Source organism: Oncorhynchus clarkii, chromosome 23 (genome assembly GCF_045791955.1).
Source record: "Oncorhynchus clarkii lewisi isolate Uvic-CL-2024 chromosome 23, UVic_Ocla_1.0, whole genome shotgun sequence".
Classification (NCBI taxonomy): domain Eukaryota; kingdom Metazoa; phylum Chordata; class Actinopteri; order Salmoniformes; family Salmonidae; genus Oncorhynchus; species Oncorhynchus clarkii.
The window spans coordinates 58,321,376-58,342,144 of NC_092169.1; the positions used below are offsets into that span (position 1 = coordinate 58,321,376).

The 20,769-nt window shown below is 45.8% G+C and overlaps 1 protein-coding gene across 8 annotated transcripts in view; it reads right to left on the minus strand.

Annotated features, from left to right (window-relative positions):
• Window positions 1-20,769, minus strand: part of LOC139381119 (dedicator of cytokinesis 1) — a 547,069-nt gene that overhangs the window by 362,489 nt on the left and 163,811 nt on the right. For all 8 annotated transcript variants that reach the window (XM_071124416.1, XM_071124412.1, XM_071124414.1 and 5 more), the window contains exon 25: window positions 16,058-16,164. In XM_071124416.1, the coding sequence (XP_070980517.1) occupies window positions 16,058-16,164 (107 nt within the window). The remainder of the gene's footprint in view (window positions 1-16,057; window positions 16,165-20,769) is intronic.

Below are 20,769 nucleotides of genomic sequence, written 5' to 3' on the forward strand. Positions count from 1 at the left end.
AGTGAGAGAGCGAGGGAGTGAAAGAGGGAGCGAGAGAGAAAGAGAGAGAGCGAGGGAGTGAAAGAGAGAGCGAGGGAGTGAAAGAGAGAGAGAGGGAGAGAGAGGGAGTGAAAGAGAGAGAGGGAAAGAGAGAGAGAGGGAGAGAGAGATGGGAGGGAAAGAGGGAGCGAGAGAGAGAGAGAGACAGAGATGGAGAGGGAGAGAGAGAGAGGGAGTGAGAGAGAGAGGGAGCGGGAAGGGAAAGAGAGAGGGGGAGTGAGAGAAGGAGAAAGAGCGAGATAGACAGAGAGCAGGAAATCCATATGGAGAGAGTTACCTGAAGCGGTCAATGATAAATTAACATATGTTATTAAACCCAGAAATTACATTCTAGAGGTAGTGCGGTGTGGTTAAAATGAAAGCAATTAGCCTGAGGGACCAACAGTGAGAAGGATAGAGAACAGCCCTTCCTGGGGATCAAATAGAGAGAGAGAGGAGGATGGAGGAATAGAGGGACATGGGTCAGGGAGAAGAGGATGGAGGGACATGGGTCAGGGAGAAGAGGATGAGGGACATGTGTCAGGGAGAAGAGGAGGATGGAGGGACATGGGTCAAGGAGAAGAGGAGGATGGAGGGACATGGGTCAGGGAGAAGAGGAGGATGATGGGACATGGGTCAGGGAGAAGAGGAGGATGGAGGGACATGGGTCAGGAAGAAGAGGAGGATGGAGGGACATGGGTCAGGGAGAAGAGGAGAATGGAGGGACATGGGTCAGGAAGAAGAGGAGGATGGAGGGACATGGGTCAGGAAGAAGAGGAGGATGGAGGGACATGGGTCAGGAAGAAGAGGAGGATGATGAGACATGGGTCAGGAAGAAGAGGAGGATGGAGGGACATGGGTCAGGAAGAAGAGGAGGATGGAGGGACATGGGTCAGGAAGAAGAGGAGGATGGAGGGACATGGGTCAGGAAGAAGAGGAGGATGGAGGGACATGGGTCAGGAAGAAGAGGAGGATGGAGGGACATGGGTCAGGGAGAAGAGGAGGAATGGGACATGGGTCAGGAAGAAGAGGAGGATGGAGGGACATGGGTCATGAAGAAGAGGAGGATGGAGGGACATGGGTCAGGAAGAAGAGGAGGATGGAGGGACATGGGTCAGGAAGAAGAGGAGGAATGGGACATGGGTCAGGAAGAAGAGGAGGATGGAGGGACATGGGTCAGGAAGAAGAGGATGGAGGGACATGGGTCAGGAAGAAGAGGAGGATGGAGGGACATGGGTCAGGGAGAAGAGGAGGATGGAGGGACATTGGTCAGGAAGAAGAGGAGGATGGAGGGACATGGGTCAGGAAGAAGAGGAGGATGATGGGACATGGTTCAGGGAGAAGAGGAGGATGATGGGACATGGTTCAGGGAGAAGAGGAGGATGATGGGACAAGGGTCAGGGAGAAGAGGAGGATGATGGGACATGGGTCAGGAAGAAGAGGAGGATGGAGGGATATGGGTCAGGGAGAAGAGGAGGATGGAGGGATATGGGTCAGGGAGAAGAGGAGGATGGAGGGATATGGGTCAGGGAGAAGAGGAGGATAGAGGGACATGGGTCAGGGAGAAGAGGAGGATGGAGGGACATGGGTCAGGGAGAAGAGGAGGATGGAGGGACATGGGTCAAGGAGAAGAGGAGGATGATGGGACATGGTTCAGGGAGAAGAGGAGGATGATGGGACATGGGTCAGGGAGAAGAGGAGGATGGAGGGACATGGGTCAGGGAGAAGAGGAGGATGGAGGGATATGGGTCAGGGAGAAGAGGAGGATGGAGGGATATGGGTCAGGGAGAAGAGGAGGATGGAGGGACATGGGTCAGGGAGAAGAGGAGGATGGAGGGACATGGGTCAAGGAGAAGAGGAGGATGATGGGACATGGTTCAGGGAGAAGAGGAGGATGATGGGACAAGGGTCAGGGAGAAGAGGAGGATGGAGGAATGGAGGGACACGAGTCACCACCAACAGGGCGTCTGAATCAAGTGCACCCACCACCAACAGGGCGTCTGAATCAAGTGCACCCACCATCAACAGGGCCTCTGAATAAATGAAATATTAGGATCACAAGTCTGTGTGTCTTTCCTCCAGAAATGTTTGGTGATCCACCAGGAACACCTTGAAGATCAACCGCTTGTTTCACTCATTTGTTTGTAAACAATATAGTGGGAAACAAACACTGTACAGCCTCAAAACATGATTAAACTATAATGTTGATATCATGGACGGTCAGTTCTTGTAGCCACAGCTCTGTCTATGAATTTGAGAGAGGTTACATTTCCCCCCCACCACCCCCTCAGCTGTCAACCCGAAACGCTGGTGGGGTGACACATTTGTAAATGGTTTGAAATGTCGATTGCCCATTTAGTGATTCTACACCTGCGTTGCCTGATGTTGGTGGTTTTAGGCTGGGTTTCTGTAAAAGCACTTTGTGACATCAGATGATGTACGAAGGGCTATATAAATAGCCAGAAGAGGACTGGCCACCCCTCATAGCCTGGTTCCTCTCTAGGTTTCTTCCTAGGTTTTGGCCTTTCTAGGGAGTTTTTCCTAGCCACCGTGCTTCTACACCTGCGTTGCTTGCTGTTTGGGCCACCCCTCATAGCCTGGTTCCTCTCTAGGTTTCTTCCTAGAGTTCTGGCCTTTCTAGGGAGTTTTTCCTAGCCATCGTGCTTCTACACCTGCGTTGCTTGCTGGTTTGGGGTTTTAGGCTGGGTTTCTGTACAGCACTTTGAGATATCAGCTGATGTACGAAGGGCTTTATAAATACATTTGATTGATTGACATTGTGGTGCCATCTGTGGTGTACGGGACAGAACGCTAAGCTGTGTGCTGTTAGGGGACACCGTTGAGTAATCCTCCTGATGCTGAAACACCAAAACAAATCTCCAATCTGAGGGACTCTGGCTCATTGTCTACAGTGTTTAATACCTGGTCTTTCCAGTGCTGAAATTCCCTCACTCCCCCTCTCTATGGGAAACATACACACACACACACACACTCACCCTCTCACACACACACACACACAAACACTCACCCTCTCTCACACACACACAAACGCACTCTCACACACACACTCACCCTCTCTCTCACACACACACACACACACTCACCCTCTCTCTCACACACACACACACACACTCACCCTCTCTCACAAACACACAAATGCCCTCACACACACACACGCACACACACAAACACTCACCCTCTCTCACACACACACACACTCACCCTCTCTCACACACACACACAAACGCACTTTCACACACAGACTCACCCTCTCTCTCACACACACACAAACACTCACCCTCTCTCACACACACACACACACTCACCCTCTCTCACACGCACACAAATGCCCTCACACACACACACGCACACACACAAACACTCACCCTCTCTCACACACACACACACAAACACTCACCCTCTCTCACACACACACACAAACTCACCCTCTCTCACACACCCTCTCTCTCTCACACACACACACAAACAAACACTCACCCTCTCTCACACACCCTCGCTCTCACACACACACACACACAAACGCCCTCTCACACACACATACAAGAGACAAGCTTTCTTGTCCTCCCACACAGCTAGATGAACAGCACTAGTAATCTGTTTGCGTGGGATAAAAACACAGAAGCACTTCAGAAATGACAGGCCATCCACATTGTTGGAGTGGCTGGCTAAGGTTCAATAGACTAGACCAGAGGATTGGTCCATTTTCACTAGGGTTTAATATATTAGACTAGAGGGTTGGCCCATACTAGACCAGAAGGTTGGTCCATATTCACTAGGGTTCAATAGACTAGACTAGAGGGTTGGTCCATATTCACTAGGGTTTAATATATTAGACTAGAGGGTTGGTCCATATTCACTAGGGTTTAATATATTAGACTAGAGGTTTGGCCCATATTCACTAGGGTTTAATATATTAGACTAGAGGGTTGGCCCATATTAGACCAGAAGGTTGGTCCATATTCACTAGGGTTCAATAGACTAGACCAGAGGGTTGGTCCATATTCACTAGGGTTTAATATATTAGACTAGAGGGTTGGCCCATGTTAGATGAGAGGGTTGGCCCATATTAGACTTGAGGGTTGATCCATATTAGACTAGAGGGTTGGCCCATATTAGACTCGAGGGTTGGCCCATATTAGACTAGAGGGTTGGCCCATATTAGACTCGAGGGTTGGCCCATATTCACTATAGGGTTGGTCCATATTAGACTAGAGGGTTTAATATATTAGACTAGAGGGTTGGTCCATATTAGACTAGAGGGTTGGCCCATATTAGACTAGAGGGTTGGCCCATATTAGACTAGAGGGTTGGCCCATATTAGACTAGAGGGTTGGCCCATATTAGACTAGAGGGTTGGCCCATATTAGACTAGAGGGTTGGCCCATATTAGACTAGAGGGTTGGCCCATATTAGACTAGAGGGTTGGCCCATATTAGACTAGAGGGTTGGCCCATATTAGACTAGAGGGTTGGCCCATATTAGACTAGAGGGTTGGTCCATATTAGACTAGAGGGTTGGTCCATATTAGACTAGAGGGTTGGCCCATATTAGACTAGAGGGTTGGCCCATATTAGACTAGAGGGTTGGCCCATATTAGACTAGAGGGTTGGCCCATATTAGACTAGAGGGTTGGCCCATATTAGACTAGAGGGTTGGCCCATATTAGACTAGAGGGTTGGCCCATATTAGACTAGAGGGTTGGCCCATATTAGACTCGAGGGTTGGCCCATATTCACTATAGGGTTGGTCCATATTAGACTAGAGGGTTGGCCCATATTAGACTAGAGGGTTGGCCCACATTAGACTAGAGGGTTGGCCCATATTAGACTAGAGGGTTGGCCCATATTAGACTAGAGGGTTGGCCCATATTAGACTAGAGGGTTGGCCCATATTAGACTAGAGGGTTGGCCCATATTAGACTAGAGGGTTTAATATATTAGACTAGAGGGTTGGTCCATATTAGACTAGAGGGTTGGCCCATATTAGACTAGAGGGTTGGCCCATATTAGACTAGAGGGTTGGCCCATATTAGACTAGAGGGTTGGCCCATATTAGACTAGAGGGTTGGCCCATATTAGACTAGAGGGTTGGCCCATATTAGACTAGAGGGTTGGCCCATATTAGACTAGAGGGTTGGCCCATATTAGACTAGAGGGTTGGTCCATATTAGACTAGAGGGTTGGTCCATATTAGACTAGAGGGTTGGCCCATATTAGACTAGAGGGTTGGCCCATATTAGACTAGAGGGTTGGCCCATATTAGACTAGAGGGTTGGCCCATATTAGACTAGAGGGTTGGCCCATATTAGACTAGAGGGTTGGCCCATATTAGACTAGAGGGTTGGCCCATATTAGACTAGAGGGTTGGCCCATATTAGACTAGAGGGTTGGCCCATATTAGACTCGAGGGTTGGCCCATATTCACTATAGGGTTGGTCCATATTAGACTAGAGGGTTGGCCCATATTAGACTAGAGGGTTGGCCCATATTAGACTAGAGGGTTGGCCCATATTAGACTAGAGGGTTGGCCCATATTAGACTAGAGGGTTGGCCCATATTAGACTAGAGGGTTGGCCCATATTAGACTAGAGGGTTGGCCCATATTAGACTAGAGGGTTTAATATATTAGACTAGAGGGTTGGTCCATATTAGACTAGAGGGTTGGCCCATATTAGACTAGAGGGTTGGCCCATATTAGACTAGAGGGTTGGCCCATATTAGACTAGAGGGTTGGCCCATATTAGACTAGAGGGTTGGCCCATATTAGACTAGAGGGTTGGCCCATATTAGACTAGAGGGTTGGCCCATATTAGACTAGAGGGTTGGCCCATATTAGACTCGAGGGTTGGCCCATATTAGACTCGAGGGTTGGCCCATATTCACTATAGGGTTGGTCCATATTAGACTAGAGGGTTGGCCCATATTAGACTAGAGGGTTGGCCCATATTCACTATAGGGTTGGTCCATATTAGACTAGAGGGTTGGCCCATATTAGACTAGAGGGTTGGCCCATATTAGACTAGAGGGTTGGCCCATATTCACTATAGGGTTGGTACATATTAGACTAGAGGGTTGGTCCATATTAGACTAGAGGGTTGGCCCATATTAGACTCGAGGGTTGGCCCATATTCACTATAGGGTTGGTCCATATTAGACTAGAGGGTTGGCCCATATTAGACTAGAGGGTTGGCCCATATTAGACTACAGGGTTGGCCCATATTAGACTAGAGGGTTGGCCCATATTAGACTAGAGGGTTTAATATATTAGAATAGAGGGTTGGCCCATATTAGACTAGAGGGTTTAATATATTAGACTAGAGGGTTGGTCCATATTAGACTAGAGGGTTGGCCCATATTAGACTAGAGGGTTGGCCCATATTAGACTAGAGGGTTGGTCCATATTAGAATAGAGGGTTTAATATATTAGACTAGAGGGTTGGCCCATATTAGACTAGTGTAGGAATATTGTTCGAACGGGGTTATAATAGGGACATGGGTTTATAATAGGGACATGGGTTTATGATGGGTTTATAATAGGGACATGGGTTTATAATAGGGACATGGGTTTATGATGGGTTTATAATAGGGACATGGGTTTATAATAGGGACATGGGTTTATAATAGGGACATGGGTTTATAATAGGGTTATAATAGGGACATGGGGTAATAATGGGGTTATAATAGGGACATGGGTTTATAATAGGGACATGGGTTTATAATAGGGACATGGGTTTATAATGGGGTTATAATAGGGACAAGGGGTTATAATAGGGACATGGGTTTATAATAGGGACATGGGTTTATAATAGGGACATGGGTTTATAATAGGGACATGGGTTTATAATGGGGTTATAATAGGGACAATGGGTTATAATGGGGTTATAATAGGGACATGGGTTTATAATAGGGACATGGGTTTATAATAGGGACATGGGGTTATAATGGGGTTATAATAGGGACATGGGGTTATAATGGGGTTATAATAGGGACATGGGTTTATAATAGGGACATGGGGTTATAATAGGGACATGGGGTTATAATAGGGACATGGGGTTATAATAGGGACATGGGTTTATAATAGGGACATGGGTTTATAATAGGGACATGGGTTTATAATAGGGACATGGGTTTATAATGGGTTATACTAGGGACATGGGGTTATAATGGGGTTATAATAGGGACATGGGTTTATAATAGGGACATGGGTTTATAATAGGTTTATAATAGGGACATGGGTTTATAATAGGGACATGGGGTTATAATAGGGTTATAATAGGGACATGGGTTTATAATGGGGTTATAATAGGGACATGGGGTTATAATAGGGACATGGGTTTATAATAGGGACATGGGGTTATAATGGGTTTATAATAGGGGCATGGGTTTATAATAGGGGCATGGGTTTATAATAGGGACATGGGTTTATAATAGGGTTATAATAGGGACATGGGTTTATAATAGGGACATGGGTTTATAATGGGTTTATAATAGGGACATGGGTTTATAATAGGGACATGGGTTTATAATAGGGACATGAGTTTATAATGGGTTTATAATAGGGACATGGGTTTATAATAGGGACAATGGGTTTATAATAGGGGCATGGGTTTATAATGGGGTTATAATAGGGACATGGGGTTATGATAGGGACATGGGTTTATAATAGGGACATGAGTTTATAATGGGTTTATAATAGGGACATGGGTTTATAATAGGGACATGGGGTTATAATGGGTTTATAATAGGGGCATGGGTTTATAATGGGGTTATAATAGGGACATGGGTTTATAATAGGGACATGGGTTTATAATGGGGTTATAATAGGGACATGGGTTTATAATAGGGTTATAATAGGGACATGGGTTTATAATAGGGACAAGGGGTTATAATAGGTTTATAATGGGGACATGGGTTTATAATAGGTTTATAATAGGGACATGGGTTTATAATGGGGTTATAATAGGGACATGGGGTTATAATAGGGACATGGGTTTATAATAGGGACATGGGTTTATAATAGGGACATGAGTTTATAATGGGTTTATAATAGGGACATGAGTTTATAATGGGTTTATAATAGGGACATGGGTTTATAATAGGGACATGGGGTTATAATGGGTTTATAATAGGGGCATGGGTTTATAATGGGGTTATAATAGGGACATGGGGTTATAAAAGGGACATGGGGTTATAATAGGGACATGGGTTTATAATAGGGACATGAGTTTATAATGGGTTTATAATAGGGACATGGGTTTATAATAGGGACATGGGTTTATAATAGGTTTATAATAGGGGCATGGGTTTATAATGGGGTTATAATAGGGACATGGGGTTATAATAGGGACATGGGTTTATAATAGGGACATGGGTTTATAATAGGGACATGGGTTTATAATAGGGACATGGGGTTATAATGGGTTTATAATAGGGACATGGGGTTATAATAGGGACATGGGTTTATAATAGGGACATGAGTTTATAATAGGGACATGGGTTTATAATAGGGACATGGGGTTATAATGGGTTTATAATAGGGGCATGGGTTTATAATAGGGGCATGGGTTTATAATAGGGACATGGGTTTATAATGGGATTATAATAGGGACATGGGGTTATAATAGGGACATGGGGTTATAATAGGGGCATGGGTTTATAATAGGGACATGAGTTTATAATGGGTTTATAATAGGGACATGGGTTTATAATAGGGACATGGGTTTATAATAGGTTTATAATAGGGGCATGGGTTTATAATGGGGTTATAATAGGGACATGGGGTTATAATAGGGACATGGGTTTATAATAGGGACATGGGTTTATAATAGGGACATGGGTTTATAATAGGGACATGGGGTTATAATGGGTTTATAATAGGGACATGGGGTTATAATAGGGACATGGGTTTATTATAGGGACATGAGTTTATAATAGGGACATGGGTTTATAATAGGGACATGGGGTTATAATGGGTTTATAATAGGGGCATGGGTTTATAATAGGGGCATGGGTTTATAATAGGGACATGGGTTTATAATAGGTTTATAATAGGGGCATGGGTTTATAATAGGGGCATGGGTTTATAATGGGGTTATAATAGGGACATGGGGTTATAATAGGGACATGGGGTTATAATAGGGACATGGGTTTATAATAGGGACATGGGTTTATAATAGGGACATGGGTTTATAATAGGGACATGGGGTTATAATGGGTTTATAATAGGGACATGGGGTTATAATAGGGACATGGGTTTATAATAGGGACATGGGTTTATAATAGGGACATGGGGTTATAATGGGTTTATAATAGGGACATGGGGTTATAATAGGGACATATGTTTATAATAGGGACATGGGGTTATAATGGGTTTATAATAGGGACATGGGGCTATAAAGGGGTTATTATGGGGACATGGGGTTAACATGGGGTTACAATAGGGACATGGGGTTATAACAGAGTGATAATAGGGATATAACTGGGTTATAACGGGGGAACAGGGTTATAATGGGGTAGTAACAGAGAAAAAAGGGGGAATAGGTTTATAATAGGGAAAAGGGTATAGGGTTATAACAGAGTTATAATGGGGGAATAAGGTTATAATGGGGGATTAGGTTTATAATGGGGGAATAGGGTTATAATGGGGTTATAGGGTTATAATGGGGGAATAGGTTTATAATGGGGGATTAGGTTTATAATGGGGGATTAGGTTTATAATGGGGGAATAGGTTTATAATGGGGTTATAGGGTTATAATGGGGGAATAGGTTTATAATGGGGGAATAGGTTTATAATGGGGGATTAGGTTTATAATGGGGGAATAGGTTTATAATGGGGTTAAAGGGTTATAATGGGGGAATATGGTTATAATGGGGTTATAGGGTTATAATGGGGGAATAGGGTTATAATGGGGGAACAGGGTTTTATCTGGTACTAAAATAAACCTGATACTCCTAGATGTAAGGTTATAATGGGGGAATAATCCTGATACTCCTAGATGTAGGGTTATAATGGGGGAATAATCCTGATACTCCTAGATGTAGGGTTATAATGGGGGAATAATCCTGATACTCCTAGATGTAGGGTTATAATGGGGGAATAATCCTGATACTCCTAGATGTAGGGTTATAATGGGGGAATAATCCTGATACTCCTAGATGTAGGATTATAATGGGGGAATAATCCTGATACTCCTAGATGTAGGGTTATAATGGGGGAATAAACCTGATACTCCTAGATGTAGGGTTATAATGGGGGAATAAACCTGATACTCCTAGATGTAGGGTTATAATGGAGGAATAAACCTGATACTCCTAGATGTAGGGTTATAATGGGGGAATAAACCTGATACTCCTAGATGTAGGGCTATAATTGGGGAATAAACCTGATACTCCTAGATGTAGGGTTATAATGGGGGAATAAACCTGATACTCCTAGATGTAGGGTTATAATGGGGGAATAATCCTGATACTCCTAGATGTAGGGCTATAATGGGGGAATAAACCTGATACTCCTAGATGTAGGGTTATAATGGGGGAATAAACCTGATACTCCTAGATGTAGGGTTATAATGGGGGAATAATCCTGATACTCCAAGATGTAGGGTTATAATGGGGGAATAATCCTGATACTCCTAGATGTAGAGTTATAATGGGGGAATAATCCTGATACTCCTAGATGTAGGGTTATAATGGGGGAATAAACCTGATACTCCTAGATGTAGGGTTATAATGGGGGAATAAACCTGATACTCCTAGATGTAGGGTTATAATGGGGGAATAATCTTGATACTCCTAGATGTAGGGTTATAATGGGGGAATAATCCTGATACTCCTAGATGTAGGGTTATAATGGGGGAACAGGGTTATAATGGGGGAATAATCCTGATCCTCCTAGATGTAGGGTTATAATGGGGGAACAGGGTTATAATGGGGGAATAAACCTGATACTCCTAGATGTAGGGTTATAATGGGGGAACAGGGTTCTAATGGGGGAATAATCCTGATACTCCTAGATGTAGGGTTATAATGGGGGAACAGGGTTATAATGGGGGAATAATCCTGATACTCCTAGATGTAGGGTTATAATGGGGGAATAATCCTGATACTCCTAGATGTAGGGTTATAATGGGGGAATAATCCTGATACTCCTAGATGTAGGGTTATAATGGGGGAATAATCCTGATACTCCTAGATGTAGGGTTATAATGGGGGAACAGGGTTATAATGGGGGAATAAACCTGATACTCCTAGATGTAGGGTTATAATGGGGGAACAGGGTTATAATGGGGGAATAAACCTGATACTCCTAGATGTAGGGTTATAATGGGGGAACAGGGTTATAATGGGGGAATAATCCTGATACTCCTAGATGTAGGGTTATAATGGGGGAATAATCCTGATACTCCTAGATGTATGGTTATAATGGGGGAACAGGGTTATAATGGGGGAACAGGGTTATAATGGGGGAACAGGGTTATAATGGGGGAACAGGGTTATAATGGGGGAATAATCCTGATACTCCTAGATGTGTTGTTGTGTATCCATTGGAAACCAAGTCGGCTCTCCCTTGGAGTCGAAGCTGGGGGCCTGTTTCATGGTGTCATTTCCTGTCATTTCTAATTGGTTTAGAGGTCAGTAGAAAGCACAAAGAGAGAGTTCCCATAGAAAGAATCGGCTGTTGTTTCCCTCATCCATCTACATTTGACCAGTGCTTTGGGCAGACAGTGGGTCTGTCCTCATCCATCTCCATTAGACCAGTCAGTGTGTCTGTCCTCATCCATCTACATTAGAGCAGTCAGTGTGTCTGTCCTCATCCATCTACATTAGACCAGTCAGTGTGTCTGTCCTCATCCATCTCCATTAGACCAGTCAGTGTGTCTGTCCTCATCCATCTCCATTAGACCAGTCAGTGTGTCTGTCCTCATCCATCTACATTAGACCAGTCAGTGTGTCTGTCCTCATCCATCTACATTAGACCAGTCAGTGTGTCTGTCCTCATCCGACTACATTAGACCAGTCAGTGTGTCTGTCCTCATCCATCTCCATTAGACCAGACAGTGTGTCTGTCCTCATCCATCTACATTAGATCAGTCAGTGGGTCTGTCCTCATCCATCTACATTAGAGCAGTCAGTGTGTCTGTCCTCATCCATTTCCATTAGACCAGTCAGTGTGTCTGTCCTCATCCATCTACATTAGACCAGTCAGTGTGTCTGTCCTCATCCATCTCCATTAGATCAGTCAGTGTGTCTGTCCTCATCCATCTCCATTAGACCAGTCAGTGTGTCTGTCCTCATCCATCTACATTAGACCAGTCAGTGTGTCTGTCCTCATCCATCTCCATTAGACCAGTCAGTGTGTCTGTCCTCATCCATCTACATTAGACCAGTCAGTGTGTCTGTCCTCATCCATCTACATTAGAGCAGTCAGTGTGTCTGTCCTCATCCATCTCCATTAGACCAGTCAGTGTGTATGTCCTCATCCATCTACATTAGAGCAGTCAGTGTGTCTGTCCTCATCCATCTACATTAGAGCAGTCAGTGTGTCTGTCCTCATCCATTTCCATTAGACCAGACAGTGGGTCTGTCCTCATCCATCTACATTAGACCAGTCAGTGTGTCTGTCCTCATCCATCTCCATTAGACCAGTCAGTGTGTCTGTCCTCATCCATCTACATTAGACCAGTGTCTTTCCTCATCCATCTAGCGTGTATTGGGCTGTGTGTGTATTGGGGTGTGTGTGTATTGGGCTGTGTGTGTATTGGGCTGTGTGCGTGTATTGGGCTGTGTGCGTGTATTGGGCTGTGTGTGTATTGGGCTAACCCCACACACAGACACTAACCCCACACACAGACACTAACCCCACACACACACACTAACGTAGGGCTAGCGTGTGCCACAGTAGGCTGTATGGAGGACCAGCCTCTCTGGTCAACATCCATTACCTTCAGGGCTGCTTGGCAGGAAGGTTTAAATCCTCCCCTCTAACACAGAGCAGCCTGACATGGTACATTACAGAACTACACAGACACCTTCCTCAACTACCTGCCATGTTCAACTGACACATGTTGGCTGACAGAGGGGGGGGGGGAGATGGAGACATACGGAGAGAGGGGGAGAGATGGAGACATATGGAGAGAGGGGGGAAGAGAGAGAGGGGGGAAGAGATGGAGACATACGGAGAGAGAAGGAGAGGGGGGGAGATGGAGAGACAGAAGGAGATGGGGGGAAGAGACGGAGAGAGAGAAGGAGATGGGGGGAAGAGACGGAGAGAGAGAAGGAGATGGGGGGAAGAGACGGAGAGAGAGAAGGAGATGGGGGGAAGAGACGGAGAGAGAGAAGGAGATGGGGGGAAGAGACGGAGAGAGAGAAGGAGATGGGGGGAAGAGACGGAGAGAGAGAAGGAGAGGGGGGGAGAGACGGAGAGAGAGAAAGAGAGGGGGGAAGAGACGGAGAGAAAGGAGAGGGGGGAAGAGACGGAGAGAAAGGAGAGGGGGGAAGAGACGGAGAGAGAGGAAGAGACGGAGAGAGAGGAGAGGGGGGAAAGAGACGGAGAGAGAGAAGGAGATGGGGGGGAAGAGACGGAGAGAGAGAAGGAGAGGGGGGGAAGAGACGGAGAGAGAAGGAGATGGGGGGAAGAGACGGAGAGAGAGAAGGAGATGGGGGGAAGAGACGGAGAGAGAGAAGGAGAGGGGGGGAAGAGACGGAGAGAGAGAAGGAGAGGGGGAAAGAGACGGAGAGAGAGAAGGAGAGGGGGGAAAGTGACGGAGAGAGAAGGAGATGGGGGGAAGAGACGGAGAGAGAGAAGGAGAGGGGGGGAAGAGACGGAGAGAGAGAAGGAGAGGGGGAAAGAGACGGAGAGAGAGAAGGAGAGGGGGAAAGAGACGGAGAGAGAGAAGGAGAGGGGGGAAAGTGACGGAGAGAGAAGGAGAGGGGGGAAGAGACGGAGAGAAAGGAGAGGGGGGAAGAGACGGAGAGAGAGGAGAGGGGGGAAGAGACGGAGAGAGAGAAGGAGAGGGGGGAAAGAGACGGAGAGAGAGAAGGAGATGGGGGGAGAGACGGAGAGAGAGAAAGAGAGGGGGGAAGAGACGGAGAGAAAGGAGAGGGGGGAAGAGACGGAGAGAAAGGAGAGGGGGGAAGAGACGGAGAGAGAGGAAGAGACGGAGAGAGAGGAGAGGGGGGAAAGAGACGGAGAGAGAGAAGGAGATGGGGGGGAAGAGACGGAGAGAGAGAAGGAGAGGGGGGGAAGAGACGGAGAGAGAAGGAGATGGGGGGAAGAGACGGAGAGAGAGAAGGAGATGGGGGGAAGAGACGGAGAGAGAGAAGGAGAGGGGGGGAAGAGACGGAGAGAGAGAAGGAGAGGGGGAAAGAGACGGAGAGAGAGAAGGAGAGGGGGGAAAGTGACGGAGAGAGAAGGAGATGGGGGGAAGAGACGGAGAGAGAGAAGGAGAGGGGGGGAAGAGACGGAGAGAGAGAAGGAGAGGGGGAAAGAGACGGAGAGAGAAGGAGAGGGGGAAAGAGACGGAGAGAGAGAAGGAGAGGGGGGAAAGTGACGGAGAGAGAAGGAGAGGGGGGAAGAGACGGAGAGAAAGGAGAGGGGGGAAGAGACGGAGAGAGAGGAGAGGGGGGAAGAGACGGAGAGAGAGAAGGAGAGGGGGGAAAGAGACGGAGAGAGAGAAGGAGATGGGGGGGAAGAGACGGAGAGAGAGAAGGAGATGGGGGGAAGAGACGGAGAGAGAGAAGGAGATGGGGGGAAGAGACGGAGAGAGAGAAGGAGATGGGGGGAAGAGACGGAGAGAGAGAAGGAGAGGGGGGGAAGAGACGGAGAGAGAGAAGGAGAGGGGGGGAAGAGACGGAGAGAGAAGGAGATGGGGGAAGAGACAGAGAGAGAAGGAGATGGGGGGAAGAGACGGAGAGAGAGAAGGAGAGGGGGGAAGAGACGGAGAGAAAGGAGAGGGGGGAAGAGACGGAGAGAAAGGAGAGGGGGGAAGAGACGGAGAGAGAGGAGAGGGGGGAAAGAGACGGAGAGAGAGAAGGAGATGGGGGGAAGAGACGGAGAGAGAGAAGGAGAGGGGGGGAAGAGACGGAGAGAGAAGGAGATGGGGGGAAGAGACGGAGAGAGAGAAGGAGATGGGGGGAAGAGACGGAGAGAGAGAAGGAGAGGGGGGGAAGAGACGGAGAGAGAGAAGGAGAGGGGGGGAAGAGACGGAGAGAGAGAAGGAGAGGGGGAAAGAGACGGAGAGAGAGAAGGAGAGGGGGGAAAGTGAAGGAGAGAGAAGGAGATGGGGGGAAGAGACGGAGAGAGAGAAGGAGAGGGGGGGAAGAGACGGAGAGAGAGAAGGAGAGGGGGAAAGAGACAGAGAGAGAAGGAGAGGGGGGAAGAGACGGAGAGAAAGGAGAGGGGGGAAGAGACGGAGAGAGAGGAGAGGGGGGAAGAGACGGAGAGAGAGAAGGAGAGGGGGGAAAGAGACGGAGAGAGAGAAGGAGAGGGGGGAAAGAGACGGAGAGAGAAGGAGAGGGGGGGAAGAGAGATACGGAGAGAGAGAAGGAGAGGGGGGAAGAGAGATACGGAGGGAGAGAAGGAGGGGGGGGGGGAGGAAGATAAGGAGAGAGACTATCAAGCTGACAGAATGATCTAGAATAGATAAGATGGATTAGTGTGGTGGGGTCTTCTCTGACACAGAGACAACAGGACTGACTGTAGCACCACCCTGACATAACCCTGTTACACCTTAACATGGCACACTGGAGACGGGCGTGTTGGGGTTTCATCGTGTGCGGGGCTTGGCGTGCGGGGCTTGGCGTGCGGGGCTTGGCGTGCGGGGCTTGGCGTGCGGGGCTTGGCGTGCGGGGCTTGGCTTGCGGGGCTTGGCGTGCGGGGCTTCAAGGTCGAGGCTTCAGCGTGCAGAGCTTGGCTGTTTGGAGCTCTGTGCGTGGGGCTGTTTGGCTCGCTGTGCGTGGGGCTGTTTGGCGCTCTGTGTGTAGGGCTGGCAGAGATGGTGCTGAGTAGTGAAGTTCTTACCATGCTGTGTGAAGAGATCACTGTGGACGATGTCGATGAGGCAGTTCAGCTTCTGTTTGACCAGACGACCCAGAGGAACCTTCAGAATGAACTCTGTGAACAGTTTACTGTAAAGACAAACAGAATGAACTCTGTGAACAGTTTACTGTAAAGACAAACAGAATGAACTCTGAACAGTTTACTGTAAAGACAAACATAATTAACTTTGTGAACAGTTTACTGTAAAGACAAACAGAATGAACTCTGAACATATTACTGTAAAGACAAACAGAATGAACTCTGAACAGTTTACTGTAAAGACAAACAGAATGAACTCTGAACAGTTTACTGTAGAGACAAACAACAGAATGAACTCTGAACAGTTTACTGTAGAGACAAACAACAACAGCATGAACTCTGAACAGTTTACTGTAAAGACAAACAACAGAATTAACTCTGAACAGTTTACTGTAAAGACAAACAACAGAATGAACTCTGTGAACAGTTTACTGTAAAGACAAACAACAGAATGAACTCTGAACAGTTTACTGTAAAGACAAACAACAGAATTAACTTTGTGAACAGTTTACTGAAAAAACAAACAACAACAAAACAAGAGAAACGTCCGATAGGAGCAGAGTTTTATTAGCTCAGAGGCTGTAGTCATTCATTAAATCCAATGTCCATGTCAGATGGCGACGTCTCTACTGAGTTGGTGTCAGCCTTAGTTCCAGGTAGTTGGTGTCAGCCTTAGTTCCAGGTAGTTGGTGTCAGCCTTAGTTCCAGGTAGTTGGTGTCAGCCTTCGTTCCAGGTAGTTGGTGTCAGCCTTAGTTCCAGGTAGTTGATGTCAGCCTTAGTTCCAGGTAGTTGGTGTCAGCCTTAGTTCCAGGTAGTTGGTGTCAGCCTTAGTTCCAGGTAGTTGGTGTCAGCCTTAGTTCCAGGTAGTTGGTGTCAGCCTTAGTTCCAGGTAGTTGGTGTCAGCCTTAGTTCCAGGTAGTTGGTTCAGTTAGGTGGAATGTAAACTATTTATCTGCTGTGTCATAGTGAGTGAGCAACATAGTTGTTGAACATGACAGAGACTGTTACAGGCTACCAACAGTTCCCTGTATACAGCCTTCAACCCATGTTGTATGTGTGTGACTACAGTATACTGACATGACTAACCCACGGGTATTACATAGAACTACATCCTGTTAACAAAATGGGTATTACATAGAACACAACTACATCCTGTTAACAACATGGGTATTACATAGAACTACATCCTGTTAACAACATGGGTATTACATAGAACTACATCCTGTTAACAACATGGGCATTACATAGAACTACATCCTGTTAACAACATGGGTATTACATAGAACTACATCCTGTTAACAACATGGGTATTACATATAACTACATCCTGTTAACAGCATGGGTATTACATAGAACACAACTACATCCTGTTAACAACATGGGTATTACATAGAACTACATCCTGTTAACAACATGGGTATTACATAGAACTACATCCTGTTAACAACATGGGTATTACATAGAACTACATCCTGTTAACAACATGGGTATTACATAGAACACAACTACATCCTGTTAACAACATGGGTATTACATAGAACTACATCCTGTTAACAACATGGGTATTACATAGAACTACATCATGTTAACAACATGGGTATTACATAGAACTACATCATGTTAACAACATGGGTATTACATAGAACTACATCCTGTTAACAACATGGGTATTACATAGAACACAACTACATCCTGTTAACAACATGGGTATTACATAGAACACAACTACATCCTGTTAACAACATGGGTATTACATAGAACACAACTACATCCTGTTAACAACATGGGTATTACATAGAACTACATCCTGTTAACAACATGGGTATTACATAGAACTACATCCTGTTAACAAAATGGGTATTACATAGAACACAACTACATCCTGTTAACAACATGGGTATTACATAGAACTACATCCTGTTAACAAAATGGGTATTACATAGAACTACATCCTGTTAACAACATGGGTATTACATAGAACTACATCCTGTTAACAACATGGGTATTACATAGAACTACATCCTGTTAACAACATGGGTATTACATAGAACTACATCCTGTTAACAACATGGGTATTACATAGAACTACATCCTGTTAACAACATGGGTATTACATAGAACTACATCATGTTAACAACATGGGTATTACATGGAACTACATCATGTTAACAACATGGGTATTACATAGAACTACATCATGTTAACAACATGGGTATTACATAGAACACAACTACATCCTGTTAACAACATGGGTATTACATAGAACTACATCCTGTTAACAACATGGGTATTACATAGAACTACATCCTGTTAACAACATGGGTATTACATTGAACTACATCATGTTAACAACATGGGCATTACATAGAACTACATCATGTTAACAACATGGGTATTACATAGAACACATCTACATCCTGTTAACATGGGTATCACATAGAACACAACTACATCCTGTTAACAACATGGGTATTACATAGAACACAACTACATCATGTTAACAACATGGATATTACATAGAACTACATCCTGTTAACAAAATGGGTATTACATAGAACACAACTACATCATGTTAACAACATGGGTATTACATAGAACACAACTACACCCTGTTAACAACATAGGTATTACATAGAACTACACCATGTTAACAACATGGGTATTACATAGAACTACATCCTGTTAACAACATGGGTATTACATAAAACTACATCCTGTTAACAACATGGGTATTACATAGAACTACATCCTGTTAACAACATGGGTATTACATAGAACTACATCCTGTTAACAACATGGGTATTACATAGAACTACATCCTGTTAACAACATGGGTATTACATAGAACACAACTACATCCTGTTAACAACATGGGTATTACATAGAACTACATCCTGTTAACAACATGGGTATTACATAGAACTACATCATGTTAACAACATGGGTATTACATGGAACTACATCATGTTAACAACATGGGTATTACATAGAACTACATCCTGTTAACAAAATGGGTATTACATAGAACACAACTACATCCTGTTAACAACATGGGTATTACATAGAACTACATCATGTTAACAACATGGGTATTACATTGAACTACATCATGTTAACAACATGGGTATTACATAGAACTACATCATGTTAACAACATGGGTATTACATTGAACACAACTACATCCTGTTAACAACATGGGCATTACATAGAACTACATCATGTTAACAACATGGGTATTACATAGAACACATCTACATCCTGTTAACATGGGTATCACATAGAACACAACTACATCCTGTTAACAACATGGGTATTACATAGAACACAACTACATCATGTTAACAACATGGATATTACATAGAACTACATCCTGTTAACAAAATGGGTATTACATAGAACACAACTACATCATGTTAACAACATGGGTATTACATAGAACACAACTACATCCTGTTAACAACATGGGTATTACATAGAACTACATCCTGTTAACAACATGGGTATTACATAGAACTACATCATGTTAACAACCTGGGTATTACATGGAACTACATCCTGTTAACAACATGGGTATTACATAGAACTACATCCTGTTAACAACATGGGTATTACATAGAACACAACTACATCATTTTAGCAACATGGACATTGAATTGACCGTATTTTGTATGCAATATATCCTTTGAGGAAAATGTTCTCTTGAGGAAAACACATTCATGGGATGAGGGATGAGGTGGTGTCTCCTTCGCTAGAGGACGGGTACTGAAGTTCTGCTTGCTGCCCCGTTGGAGGCAAGTGTTTGGCAAGGGATGAAACATTCTCAGCGTGGCCTCAATTCATCCCTCTCTTCTCCTCAGCCAGGTTTGTGTTGACAACTGGAGCAACTAATCCCCTGCTTTTCTGTCGGTGCGGAAGAAAAGCAGAAAGCTTGGCCCTCCACCTTCCTTTCCTTCGGCTCTGATAGAACAGCTTTGCCCTGACGGCGCTGTCAGGAAACAGGAAACGGGAGCTGGGTGGAAAGTAGAAAGCACAGCTACACAGAAAGGCCAGCTGAACACTGTAATCTGTGATTAGAAAAGAAGCCAGGGACACAGCAGGTGGGGAAAATGACACTGTTTGAACTTTGTATTCAGGTGTTTTCTGGCTTTAACACTGGACACCGTGGGGAACAGGAGACCAGGGGAGAAGAGGATGGAGAGGAGGGAGGGGGATAGAGGGAGGGAGGGAGGGAGGGAGGGAGGGAGGGAGGGGGATAGAGGGAGGGGGATAGAGGGAGGGAGGGAGGGAGGGGAGGGAGGGAGGGAGGGAGGGAGGGAGGGAGGGAGGGAGGGAGGGAGGGAGGGAGGGAGGGAGGGAGGGAGGGAGGAGAGGGGGATAGAGGGAGGGAGGGAGGGAGGGAGGGTGGGAGGGAGGGAGGGAGGGAGGGAGGGAGGGAGGGAGGGGAGGAGGATAGAAAGGGAGGGAGGGAGGGAGGGAGGGAGATAGAAGAGGAGGGAGGGAGGGAGGAGAGGAGGATAGAAGAGGGAGAGAGGAGGGAGGGAGGGAGGGAGGGAGGAGGATGGAAGAGGAGGGAGGGAGGAGAGGAGGATAGAAGAGGGAGGGAGGAGAGGAGGATAGAAGAGGGAGGGAGGAGAGGAGAGGAGGGAGGGAGGG